Below are 13,988 nucleotides of genomic sequence, written 5' to 3' on the forward strand. Positions count from 1 at the left end.
GAGTTAGTTAGCTCTGCAACGTCGATGTTTTATCTCCACAAATAACACAAGCCTGGAGGAGTTCTGCTGTGTGGTGGAGTTGCTAATGCTAACAATTAACTTCTGCTAGCCAGATGTTCTCTGCTGTTTCCTGGAAGCTAAAACAACAACCTTCCCTGTCAAAGATGCGTGAGTCCATGAATGTTAATTCACAGTGTGATGTAGATCCGTCAGGCTTTTCAAATCCTAGTTTCATAGTCTATTTTCTATCAGAAGCTAATGCAGGAGATAGGTGTAGGAGACTATTTTTATGTTCAGCCTGCTTGAAATAGTCAGAGTTACTGATTTTAATCAGAAATAATCATTTTAAAAATGGATTTTCAGTGTTGTACACCTTAAATAGTAACAATGATGTAAGCTTTCTTTCATCTAATATTGTATTATGACAGCTAACCATACACATGCTGGCTCCTTTAGCTTTATTTTAGTTTAATTTCAGTCTGCTCTTGCCTCAAGAAAATCTAATTTTGAAATACTTTTTGGTATTTGGTAAGAAAAATATGATATGCCTATACTGAAGCATGAGAGAGAGAGCAAAGGCTTGTGAAATCAAATCAGAAATTTCTGAACTAAATGGTCATAAAACTGTTGAGTATCTGCAAATAATGAAGAAAAGAAAGAGAAAAGCACCATTCAGTCTCCGTTGAAGTTTTGTAGAGACTTATATTGGGCAGACTTACTTTGCTCTTGTCCACAGTTTACCACCATTTAACCACAACATGGATGAGCCAGAAAAGCTCTCTGGTCTTTAGTTACAATCTGATTCTTCAACGACAAAGTTTTCTAAATAGGAAATTCATTTGTGCCCCACTGTGATGACTTTACCACAAAAATCAGTAAACGAAGGCCCACTTTGTTCTTTTTGTATTATTCTAAAGTATGGAGGAATACTCCTTTCTCCCATTCCTCCACTCTGGCTTGACACTAATGCTCTTGTAAGGTGAGGAATTGTTTCTAGGCATTAGTAAAAATGACTTTTGGGAGCCATACGGCTCCATAGACTTCCAAACGTGTAAATATTCTGTTTTTATGCAACACTTAACGAGCTCCATGTGTTTGACGACAGATCACACTGAGCTTAAAGCACAGAAAGTCACCTTTTTTTCAACAGTTGTGCTGTTGTCAGAACCCCTGAGTGGGTGTGAACATCTGTTGTGGCTTTGCTCACCACCCAGCCTGACACAGGTCCATATTGTGTAAATGATGGCCTCTTTAATAGTGACTTTTCCTTTGTTATTCACCTTAAATTGTGATTTTATTTGAAGCAAGTATGTTTTTAAACATTTACGCAAAGTCTAATGTGAATATTGCCGTATTCCTAATAAAACTAAAGCGTAAATATTGTGCTTGTAGGAAACTGAAGTCAAACTGCAGATTAAACAGTATGTTAGGCTGACGTTTAGCAGCAATACTTACTCTAGCCTGAGACAGGATGGCCTGAGCCTGAGCTTCTTGAGCTGTGATCACGGGTCCTTTGTGTGCTTCACCGCCGGCACGGAACTGTCAACCACGAAAATATAAAAAAGCACAATTAAAAATAAACAGGCTTGCTTTCCTTTACACACCGGTACACCTAAAGGCATCCCCTGGTGGGTGTTTTCACACTTTTGGTGTGCTCGGACAAACCTATAAAGTTCTCTTTCCTCTCAAACACAAGCGCATATACCTGCACTCTCAAACATGTGTCACTAAGCATTTCAAACTCTCCGTCATTGGTTCCACTCCATTGAACCAGCTGACATTTACAAGGAAGAGATTTGTAACCCAAAGAAAATAAGGCTGTGATCCCTGCCCTGTTGTTGAGGCAGAGTGGTAAAATTTACTAACTGAAAGGAGTTCATGAACAAGCGCCTGAGTTGGATGGAAGCAAGGGAAATAAGACAGATGGAGAAAATGATCATGTGCAGACTTACTGGAAGCATCAGAATGGTACCTGGAGGTCCAGGAACACCGTCTGAACCGGGAATACCAGGACGACCTGGGGGACCCTGTGAATTTGAAAGGAAGATAATAAAAGTTGTTCCATCTCAAATTTACATTTATTTTACTGTGAAAACAAAACAACTGGAGCTTAGGGCAAACGACAATCCATCAAATGTAATAGCTGCTGCTGCAAAAAATAAATAAATAAAATGAAAAACCTCAGATTATTTTTGTTGAACAGTTCTTGAAGTGAAGAAATGCACTCATCAAACAATTGTATAAGCATAAACTAAACAACCTTTTTTCTAGAAAGATAATTAGAAATAGCACTGTTTTTTAATTTTTGCCTTAATTTTGTATCTTTGTTCAAATGACAAAAGAGAAGTCAAAAGACAATTAAAATACAGAACGGACAGATTTAGTTGTAGTTGCTTTTCAAGAACGATTCCCACGAGACACATCTTTTATTAGACCATGAATCCAGGAAGTAAACTTACAATACCATAAAATACTCAAAATCTATACCTTATTTTTTAACCAGAAACAGTTTTAAATAAACAGCTTTTTTAAAATGCGCTCAGTTTCTCAAAATGCCACTTGAAGCTCTAAAGTAGAGCCCTTTTTCTTGAAGTAGCAACAGCTAGTTTTGTTTTATTTTATTTTATTTTTATTTTTTTTGTACTTTAAGCTAGAGCTTTAACATTGATGCCAATGATTGTTGAGTTAGAAACATGAGCAGTTTCATATTACTATGATACTGACCAAAAACCACACTTGATAATTTTGTGGTGTGGGTAGGTGCCCTATAGGGGGAACTCTTTATCTGATTTATGGCTGTTAGCTGTAATGCTAGCAATTAGCATTTTCAGTTTGTGGATCATAAATAAAAAACACAAGAAGAACATAAGTTAGCTTCCATCCATCCATTTTCAGCCGCTTATCCAGAGTCGTGTCGTGGGGGCAGCAGCCTAAGCTGAGAGACATCCAGACTTCCCTCTCCCCAGCCACCTGGGCCAGCTCCTTTCGGGGGAATCCCAAGGCATTCCCTGGCCAGCCGAGACACATTGTCCCTCCAGCGTGTCCTGGGTCTTCCCTTGGGTCTCCTCCCAGTTGGACATGCCCGGAAAACCTCACCAGGGAGGCATCCTGACCCGATGCCCCAGCCACCTCAACTTGCTCCTCTCAATATGGAAAAGTTAGCTTAAACCAGCTAAAACCAGAGTGAACATCAATGTGGCCTACACTAGTTTGAGGGAACTAAAGGAGGCTACAAAATCATGGACTGATGGTGACCTGACTTTGTTACTACTGGAATTGTAAGTTATAATATTTTTGTCCAACAGTGTAGATCTTTTTAGTTTATGATCTATTTTAGTATTAGTTGGTTCATGTTCATGTTAGCTAGTTGTTAATGCTAGCTACCGCAGGCTGCAGCAGGGTTGTTTATGACAATTGTAATTCCACTTTCAACCATAGGGCGTAGGAGCAGGAAACTGTTCACTGTTAGCTTAAGACGGATTGTTACAAACTCTTTATAGCAGCAATATTTAAGTTTAAAGCTTGTGAAGACAGATGGTTTGGGTTTCTTGGATGGTGGTTTGGTTAACCTGTGAATTTGCATGCCATCCAGGGGGTCTCAGTTTGATACAGCCCCTACACTACAGTTCTGGCAAAATAAACTCAAGTGAAAAACCAAAGATGTCACCGAAATGTAGAAGTCAAAGACCCAAATTGTACTCCATGAAGTGAAGGGTGGTATCACATTGGCACATGTTTCTCAAAACATCTGCGGTTTGAAGCCAGATGCAGAAAAGACTCTTTGTTTTCTGATTTACAGCACTTTATCCAAACACTATTAAGGTATTTTAGACAGAATCTGCAAATAAATAAATAAATGCTTATAAACATTCTTCATACTCAGTGATGACAATACAAAATTAGCATGTTTACATGTCTATCATTACATAAAGACCCCAACATATTAGGACATGCCTAAGGAGTGTTTGCTATTTCCTGAGAAACCAGGATCTATTTTGCAGTCTTGACATGTGCAGCAATCTCATACTGGTTCTAATTGATGCCATGTGTTTCCATTTACCTACTCCAAGGGGGGTGGCTTTCCTTGTGATAGTGCGCACAGCGACATCTAGTGTTAATGAAGGCCTTACACCACTAGGGAAGTGGTGTTTGGGTGAAACAGAGGAATTTGGCATTTAATAAATTGAGGATCCGATTAGACGTTGAGTAAAGGCAAACGGTAACGGCAACGGAAATCCAAAAGTCTACAAAAAAGATTCCTGTTAACCCTCATGTCGATCTCTAGTAACAGTTTCTCATGGGAGAACAAAAGAAGGGAAGTAAGAGTGACTTTTGAATGAACAAATCACGTTTGATCACGCTGGTTCTGTGGGACCATAAAACTTTTATATTAATGACAACTGGAGGAAGCCAATTAGGGCCTCACTTCTAGACATAGAATTACCTTAATGGGCATAAAAAATTTCACTCTTCAAAAATAATGGCAAACGTATCTAATTTAAAAACAGCTAGATGGATTTCCAACAGCTGGGGGGAAATTATATAGAAAGATTTGACATTTGCAGCTTTTGTAGACTTTTTTCAGAGAACTCATTGAACTTCTGAGCAATCCCAAAGCACAGCAGCACTGCATTTATTCACAACCGTTCTCTGTTGGTGTGTTGGCAGTTTGCAAGAGACCTCATTTCCCAGCCTAGCTTTTGTTTCTGTTAAAGTACTGTAAAGGTAAGCTGAGCTGAACGGTCTCATGCATGCTGTTGCACGTGTCATTAAGATGATATATAAATACAACTAAGGCATTTAAAAAAAACATCATACTGGAAAAACAGTAAGCTACTAAGGATTAAAGTTAGCATTTTATCTTGTTTTGAACCAAATCTGGTGACAAGTTTGGATCTTGCTAACAAATCTAAACTTATTGATCTCTTTGTGTTTTATTCTCCTTTTAGCAAAATACAAATCTTAAAATTGGACTTTTGCAACAGGTAGAAAATGTGTGGAAGGAGCAATGAAACAGGCTTTAGTGTTCACTCACCCTCTCACCAGGATCTCCTGGAGTACCTGGGGGCCCTTGCAACCCTGGGGTACCAGGAACACCCTGGAACCAGACACAAGTACATTTAGCATATTACCCCAAACCACGGCTAAGCAGTCTTTCCACCACAGTCAGCTTATCAAGTGCTTCACAGGCAGAGGCCAACAAAGACAGAAGTGAAACCATCAGTTTGAAGAAAATTAGCCTCAAATATACAGCAGCCCCCAACCCAACCAGCCATCTTTCCCCCAACATGACACACACACACACACACACACACACTCATCCACAAATGCACAACTTGACAGTTTCCGTCAACCCACGCTCCACTGCCGATCAGGACTGAGTTTTTCCATAAAGACATTTTCCCTCTTTAGCTGTTCTCCATCTGTGAGAAGCAGACAGGAGAATGGGAGAATGTGATACTCACTGCTGGGCCAGGGACTCCTTGGGGTCCTTCTAAAAGCATCCCCTGGAAAAAAAAAAAAGTGGATACAGTAGCATTATATGGCAGCTGTAAATTCACAGGCAATCAGAAGCAGGGGAGGAAATCTGGAGACATTTTTGCACTTTGGGTGAAAAGTTGAGGAGTTTACTTGCTTAAGGGTAAAAAGGTGAAGAATAATGCACTTATCATTTGTTGCATAATGTAATCTGTGTGTATGTGAAACATTAAACCATCCCTGTGCTGATATAGATGGTACCAGGGTCTCAATAATGGCTAAAATTCCAGTCATTGTTTAGTGACAAAGTACAGAAGGTTCACCCTTCTTCTCCGTCTGGTCTTTAAGACCAGAACTAAATCACATTAGTGGGCAAGATAATCCCAGGTAAAACAATCAGTTTTGGTTCTGTAGTGTTAAATCGATGAAAGTCAGATGCATGTGGATGTAAATCAAACACATGAAAGATTTTTTAGAGATAAAAGAAGCCGCTACTGAGAAAATATGCAGAGAATCTGATTCAGGACTTTTATAGTCAAATAAACCATTTGGTACAACCATTGTGCTGGGATGATATGAAACTCAAGTAGTACACATAAAGAAAGGAAAGAAATGTATTGATCTGTTTGTTTTCCCTAAAACCAGATTTGGAAGCAATTTGTTTTACTGCTTGGTGATAAGCTTTACAATCAATTTAAGTAAATTTGATATGTATTGATTTAATAAAAGTTCTTAGTTTTGTAATTATCAGGTTATTGTCATTGTGGATGGAGCAGTATAGATGATTTGTATCTTTGGAAAAATGCATTCTTTAGTCAAATAGATATGAAGAAAAAAACTAAATAAAAGTTTACGTAAATAATGTAACATTGACCTATTAGCTGCATTTATGCAGCAGATTTTTCACTAGTCGTCTTTCAGAGTGCTGCTTCTGTATTGATTGCAATGAAGTTCACTCTAGGGTTTGAATTAGTAATGCTTCCTTAGCTTAGGTGAGATTAGGTGTGTGAATCTAAACCACTTTGGACCACGATTTGACAAATCTGGTTTAGTTGAGCTAGATGTAGACCAGTGGTTCCTAAACTGGGGTCTGGACCAGACTGGGGACTGGGGTCTGGGCTCACTCCTCACTCCTGCAACGTGGACTTCAAGGGATAAACCATCAACCCTATTCAATGGTCAACTTTCCTGGCTGGGTCACCCATGAAGACAGTGGGAGGGTTAAATTCAATGACCTAAAATAACACAATGATTGTTCATGAATCAACATGTTTTCAATTCCTCAGATGTAGACAGAGATGCTTTATTTTTAAACATGTAAATGGATGATCCATTGGTAAAAAAAACTTAACAATAAGGATCCCTTTATCGATGCTATTTAGTGCATTTTTAAGCATTAATAAACTATTAAATGAAGTATTAACAACTGTTTAACCATATTATGTAATGTATTACTAAGCAGACATCTCCACTGCTTTGTCCTAAACTTAAGGACACTTAATACTTAACAATAACGGTAACGTTAATAAAGGGACCCTTTTTGTAAAGTGTTACCACAACAGCTTTTGGCTAGAATCTGATCTGGGTTGAGGTCATTTGGTATTTTTGGGTGAGTTTTGTTATTGAATCAGTCCAGTTTGTTTCATCTGTCCAGCCTGACTTGTTGAAGTTGTTTTGAACACCTTACCTGGGTTTACTTAAATAAAGGAATCAGGACACCAGCCTGTGATACTTACAGGCTCAATGACAGCTGGTTCACCCTTCTCTCCTTTCTGACCCAAGTAACTCTGACCCCCGATTACCTGAAGATAAAAGACAGACCATGAAAATTCCTCAACACCATAAACTAGTTCTACGTACATGTACATGCAGTATGTACGGGTCAGTGATCAATGAGTAGTAATTGTCTTGTCTTTAGGGTATTTGAGTTATAATAATCATCAACAAAACTGTTAAAATATCTTTGAAATTTGTTTTTAATCCAAAAACTAAATTTTAGATTTTGTTATGTATCCCTGACTTCAAAAGCTTCAACAGAAACGACCCACTGGACATGAAAACTAATAATAATAAATAAAAAATCCCCCGAGTGTGCTGATGAAGAGGTCGTTACATGACACTACACATACAATGACTTCACAAGAAAGGAATCCACAAACCCACTGTGTTCAAAACCCACTAGACGGTACAGTTTAGCCTGCAGAGGAAACAGGTACTTAATGAGAAATTCATAGAGTGGGGCTGGGATTGCAGCATAGGCAGGAATAACAGAGCAGTTCAGATTAAAGCAGAGCAGACAGATCCCAAGCCAACATCCAGATAAGGGCCATCTCACTTCCTCCCTCTGAGAATTTGGATCTTAAGGCAAAAGAAAAGCCTGAAGTCGAGCTACTATTGACACTAGCTCTGCAACTTCTGTTTTGTTCTTTTTTGACAAATTAAAAAAAAAATAACATTTGCAAAAATTTGACATGCGATTAAACAAACAGATCATTGGTGAGATATCCTGGGTAAGGTATGTCTCCGATAAACAACGGGGGCAACTGGGGTCGAAAGGTTACAGAGGGTACAGCCTGTGCTGACAGCTGGGCCGACAGCTGTTTATCTGTGGAAGACAAGGTGTGTGTTTGTGTTTCCTTGTGTATTTGTGTTTCTTGCTTGTGTATGCAGAATGCCTGAAGCTAAAATCATTAACAACAACAAACAAAACGAGCAGAGAAAGCACACTCCATCAGAGCAAAGCCAGCAGCCACAGCTTTTAAGATTCCTGAGCATCACCACCATGACACCCCCCTCACCCGTTCAGTGACCATGACAATATTACACCCCATTCCTAGCCACTTACAGCACTCTCTCTGATGTCTGTCTCTGCTGGAACTCCAAGGCCGAACTTTTCTTCGTACGTTTCAGTTGTAGGCTTGACATCGGTGGGGACGTATTCGTCATATTCACCATAGTCGTATGTTTTTCCTTCGAACTCCTTGGTATCATACTCCTTCACGTTGTATTCCTTAAACTCGTACTGGTCAGTTGTAGGATCCACACTCTTATTGGTGTCCTCAGGGACAGCAGCTTTCGCAGGAACAGTGGGGTCCACACCGACCTCATCTACACCAGTGATGTAATCGTACTCTACTTCCCCTTCATAACTCTGGGAAAGGTCCAGGGGTTGCAAAGAGGAACAGAGACAAAATGTTTAATTAGTGGAAACATTTTTGAAAAGTTTTAATAAACACACATTTTCCCAACATCCTTATAACTAAAACTCATAGTTAAGGCATCATTATGATCTTTTGCAAACTGACTAAACACCAACAGGAGAAACGATTACGTGACAGCATGTGAACACCACATGCAAAACTTCTCCTTTCAATAGTAAGTAAAATGACTGATTTAGAACAACTGTTTACATAAAGCAAACTCAGTAACTTGTGACGTGTTGCAAATTCCAAGGTGTGACCAAATAGCTGCTTTGCAAGTCACAAGTAAGTCACAAGTCTTTCCAGTCAAGTCTCAAGTCTAGTCCAAGTCAAAGACAACCAAGTCCAAGTTGAGTTCAAAGTCAATGAATTGGAAGTCAAGTCCAAGTCCTTAAAGGGGCATTATGGAAGTTTGACAGTCAAAACATGTATAGAAATAATACATTTTGTCTTAATACATTCTCCTGCAACGCCCTGGTCCTGTAGAATGAGCCCTGGCATTTTTATTGTAATTGCCTATTTTTGTGTAAAATCACAGAAAAAGAGAGCTGCTCGGGTTGAGCAGGCTTTTTCATGCTCGTTCACGCTCAGGCATAGCCCTCCGAACCGTTCTTTGAACGTCGTTTCCGCTGTGATCAAGGATATAAATGTTACATATACTACAGCCACCATTGGTGGTTTAGCTTGCCTTGTAAGACTTCGGGCTTTTGTGCAGAAGACCCGGGTTCGATTCTGGATGATTTCTATACATTTCTATACATTTTAGAGTTTCTTTTTTACATTAATGATATATTTTTTTACAGTAAGATGCCCAAATTTTTATTTGAGACTCGCCAAAAGGCATTCAATTCACAGATAAAAAAGATGTGGGTTCAACTTTCATTTTGGAAAAATTTTTCAAGCAAGGGAATGGAATTATCTGAGCATGCAGGAGGATTGACCCATCTTAAACCTTTGTTGGCTGTGCTGAAGAGAACGGTACAGACCTAATTAGCTGGGCCCTAATTAATTAGCTGCACGTTCTCCTGTCCTCTGTCCTCAGGGCCACACACACACACACACACAAGGGACTATCAGCTCTCAGAGCTCTGTGAAGCTGACGGGGGTCAGCTTCACAGAGCTTCGTCTCAGCTGTTATTTTCGTTAAGGAGTGTGCACGTACAGCATGGGCGCCTTGTGCACGAGCCTCCTATTGAAGCTGCCGCTACGCTTTTGGCCTGAGGGGGCAATCGCAAGCATAAAAATTCAAAGCTCCGTAAGTCCCTTTAACTTTGAATTTTCAAGTCATAATCTAGTCATCTGTCCAATTTCAATTTAATGACAATGATAATAAATGAATTCCAAAAATAAAGCTTCTTAAAGCTTCATTTATTCGTTCAAACAAAGTAAAGTGCAACTGAACTTGATTTTAAACAAAGTGCTGCTGCATTTAGCAGTACAAGATCAAACCCAGAATGAAGAATGATTTATGATTTTTGTCCATGTTGTGCCACTTTTGTGCTAAAATATAAAATCAATTAAATCAAAGACACTTTATTAATCCCAGAGGGAAAATATGCTCAAGTCATCATCAAGTCAACAGATGCAAGTCAATTCAAGTTGCAAGTCATCTGCGTTCAAGTCTGAGTCAAGTCGTAAGTCTTTATGGATTTTATCAAGTCAAGTCAGAAGTCATTAAAATAATGACTCAAGTCCAAGTCAAATGACTCGAGTCCACACCTCTGCAAATTCCACATTTAAAGTCTACCTGGCCTTGTGCTGTAGACTCAGTGGGAGTTTCAGGCTGACTTCCATCCAGCTTGGTATATTCATACTCTCCATTGTAGTAGTCATCACCGGCATTAGTCTGATGTCAAAACAGGAAAAACGTAAAGTTTAATATGGGGAAATTAGGTTGCTTAAGATGTCTACACCTTGGTGAGGTGTCTGCAACACAACAGGATGATGCTGTTAGTGTTTAGATGTGCTTATGGGATGTGGGGCATGTGCTATAAATAAGTCCAATGCTATCTTTAAAAGCACAAAAACTACAAATAAGAAAGAATGGGAAGAGTAATGCATTTTAAAGGGTTAATGTTATCATGGCATCAACTATGAGAACGGTATTAGTAATGGTTTACCTCGGTCTTTGGTGGAGCAGTGGGGGGAATGTGAGGGGTTATTTCTCCTTCACTGTAGTCTTTGTAATCATAGACGTCACCATACTCATAATTAGTGTACTGTAAGAAAAATCCAATAAAGTGCAATTTGTTAATAAATGTCATTATGTAAACAAGGCAACACATTGGATGTGCACCTTTTACATGGCATGTAAGGGTGTACGCTTCCCCAAAACCATTTAATTCCCAATTTTACAACATAATGCAGGTTAAAGTGTTTGTGTCATCATGCCATATGGAATCAGGACACACCATGTGAGTAAACTGGGCTGAAATCTCACATCCATGTTAGAAAACTGAACAGTTTCCTGTATGGATGAACTCAGCGCCCCTTGATGTTTCCCTGTTTACTCAACTCTTTAAGAGAGAGTTCCCATAGCCAAGTCAACACCAATTAGTAGTCTTGTTTGTTCAAAACAGGATGTTACTGAATTCATGCAGTTCCAATGAAACCCTCTGCAGATTATTTTGTGTACCAACAATAACCTGCAGCATTCATTAATGGGTCTTTTAAACAGAATTATCATGCTGCTAACTTAATTCATGTTGGTAAATGATGGGGTCAATAGAGATTATAGTAGCAGGGGGTAACAACCACAATTATAATACTCACTGCTGTAAATAAATGAGGTAATAACACATTTAGTAGGGAAAAAAATTCAAGATGTTTTGAAAACAAACTGAAGACGAAAACAACCAAAAATCTCTTAGTCATCACGTGTGAAAACATGAATGAGGACACAGGAAAGCAATCAGGAAGGCAGTTTCATATTGGAAATTAAATGTATCAACGTGTCTACATGGTGGGTCTGTTTCTTGTTGTTACCACTTAATCACTGGTCGCTCATCTGGGATTTAAACCCCAAACCTCTCCCTACATTTATGCAGCCACATTATTGTTGAGTCCTAAACTTTAGGTTGGAGTCGTGAACATGTTGTTGATGAAACATAAAACAATCGGGTGATCAAAAATGTCTTTTTACCTCAGATCTATCAACTTGGAGTGTTAGTTTTAGTTTTTGCACAATACAACATTCACACTAACATATTTTACTTATGCACAGCACATGATGGTGATTTGAATGACTTTCACACCTCACACTACTACATTTTGATTTAAATGTACATGATGTAAGAGTGACATCCTGTGATCATGTTACAAAACAAACAATTTCCCACCTCCCTCCCATCCGCCAATTTGATGGTAGTTACCAGCTACAGATCAGCGCCAGAAGACTCTAGATAAAGAGTGAAGATGAGTCATTCATAGTAAGATATTAGGTAGATAAAAACATTTTTATGTAATATTGAGAAGTTGGCAATTGACAAAAGGAGTTTGAGATTATTTTGGCACAGTTAGCTCAATGTTAGCTTCTAGAGGGAGGGATCACATTACCCCAGTTTTAGATCCCCTGCACTGGCTTCCAGTGAACCATCGGGCAAGATTCAAGATCCTCCTCTATGTGTTCAGGGCACTGCTCCACCATATCTAGCTTCATCGTTGCACAGGCATGTCCTCTCTCGGGCCCTTCGATCTGCTGGGCAGCAGTTGCTGGAAGTCCAGCGCTCTAAACTGAGATCAATGGGGGACCAGGCCTTCTCCGTAATGGCACCAAACATTTGGAATGAGCTCCCTCTAACATAAAAGCAAACTCCATCTCTCCAGGTGTTTTTTTGGTCTCGCTTGAACACTTTTTTTTTTTCTGGTTAGCTTTCCCCCAACACCACTGACATTGGTTTTCATATTTTACCTGCTTTTTAAAATAGTTTTTAATCTGTGTTTTTCAATTGATTGCTTGTATGCTATTTTTATATCTTTCTTAATTTTTTTTGTACTGTTCAGCACTTTGGGCCTCCATCAAGCTGGTAGAAGGGGCTATATACATAAATAAATCTGAATCTGGATCTAGACATTTTTTCCCGATATTAGAACGAAACAAAAGTTATTGTCATTTCTTAGTTACATGAAATAACTGCCTAACATTCTTTCAATAGTGTTTGTTGGCAGATGTTAAATTACAAATGCCAGCGCAACAGTGTTTTGACAGCTTAGACTCCGCAACTCTGTTGGTTTACAGATCTTAAACAAAGACTACATCCCTCTTTGGCTTTTTTAAAAGGAGAAAAGCTGACAGCCTCCCAGCCAGCTGAGAAGGAAATCTCCTTTAATGTAACCTTCCTTACAGCATGATCAAAACTTTTAGACAGTTTAGATGTAAAATAATTAATTAATTTTTGTTTATTTAAATTGAGTTCAAATTAGGTTCAAAATCTTTTACTAGCGTTTACATGGTCACATCACTGAGGGCTCGTCCAGGATTTAAACCCTGAACCTCTCCCTACATTTGTGCAGCCACATTATTGTTGAGTTGGCTTTTATGAGCACATTACACCATCTGCACCCAAAATAACTTGTGCACACCCTACACAGCTGATTTGACTGACCTCCACACCCTGCAATTAAAGCCATTTGATGTTAATGTAAACACCGGTGTTGTGGAAATCCACATTTTATATCCTCAGATTAACTTTGTTTGCATTCACACGAAGGAGAACATAACTTCACAAAGTTTTTCTTCTCACATTTAGCAGAAGAAAATAAAAAGGGGAATTTGAAACTGGCCCGCAGTTTGAGCATTCTGGTTAACTCCTACATTTTCTCCCAGGAACTTAAATTTTACCAAGGGACTTGTTAAGCCGGACATTATCAGGACCTGGTCTGTCTTATCTCAACCTGCCAATAACTGACTCTCCCCCAAGGCCGGGTGCTCGTAAAACTTCTCTAGGGTCATTCTGGAAGATTCCAGGATTTAGCCTTTATCAAAACCGTGGTATTTTTCTTTTTATCTATAATCAAAGAAGGTGTTTAGGTTGTTTACCCTTAAAATAGAAATCAAGGGGCTCTAAGTTAAAATCGTATCAGTTACAAACCTAACTGCTTGTTTCGTGTTTTTCTTTTATATTAAACCTCTGCCAATGTTTGCTTCTCCAGTTAAAATTCATGCTAATGGTAAAACTGTTCAGTTTTAAGACATGGATTTTATTCTTTCCAGTTTAAAGTAATACTTTGATGCTAAAGTAATACTTTTTGAGGCTTTATATGAATAACTGTATTAAATTGTGATCATGAACTTTCCATCTTTGAGAAGGT

At 38.8% G+C, this 13,988-nt stretch overlaps 1 protein-coding gene across 1 annotated transcript in view; it reads right to left on the minus strand.

Annotated features, from left to right (window-relative positions):
- LOC107383561 (collagen alpha-1(XI) chain) overlaps nucleotides 1-13,988 on the minus strand; it is a 103,665-nt gene that overhangs the window by 59,930 nt on the left and 29,747 nt on the right. The window contains exons 6-13 of the mRNA XM_015956284.3: nucleotides 10,799-10,897; nucleotides 10,426-10,524; nucleotides 8,324-8,629; nucleotides 7,215-7,280; nucleotides 5,466-5,507; nucleotides 5,036-5,098; nucleotides 1,953-2,027; nucleotides 1,456-1,539 (exon numbers count right to left, since the gene is read on the minus strand). Of these exons, the coding sequence (XP_015811770.1) occupies nucleotides 1,456-1,539; nucleotides 1,953-2,027; nucleotides 5,036-5,098; nucleotides 5,466-5,507; nucleotides 7,215-7,280; nucleotides 8,324-8,629; nucleotides 10,426-10,524; nucleotides 10,799-10,897 (834 nt within the window). The remainder of the gene's footprint in view (nucleotides 1-1,455; nucleotides 1,540-1,952; nucleotides 2,028-5,035; nucleotides 5,099-5,465; nucleotides 5,508-7,214; nucleotides 7,281-8,323; nucleotides 8,630-10,425; nucleotides 10,525-10,798; nucleotides 10,898-13,988) is intronic.

Source organism: Nothobranchius furzeri, chromosome 11 (assembly GCF_043380555.1).
Source record: "Nothobranchius furzeri strain GRZ-AD chromosome 11, NfurGRZ-RIMD1, whole genome shotgun sequence".
Taxonomy (NCBI): domain Eukaryota; kingdom Metazoa; phylum Chordata; class Actinopteri; order Cyprinodontiformes; family Nothobranchiidae; genus Nothobranchius; species Nothobranchius furzeri.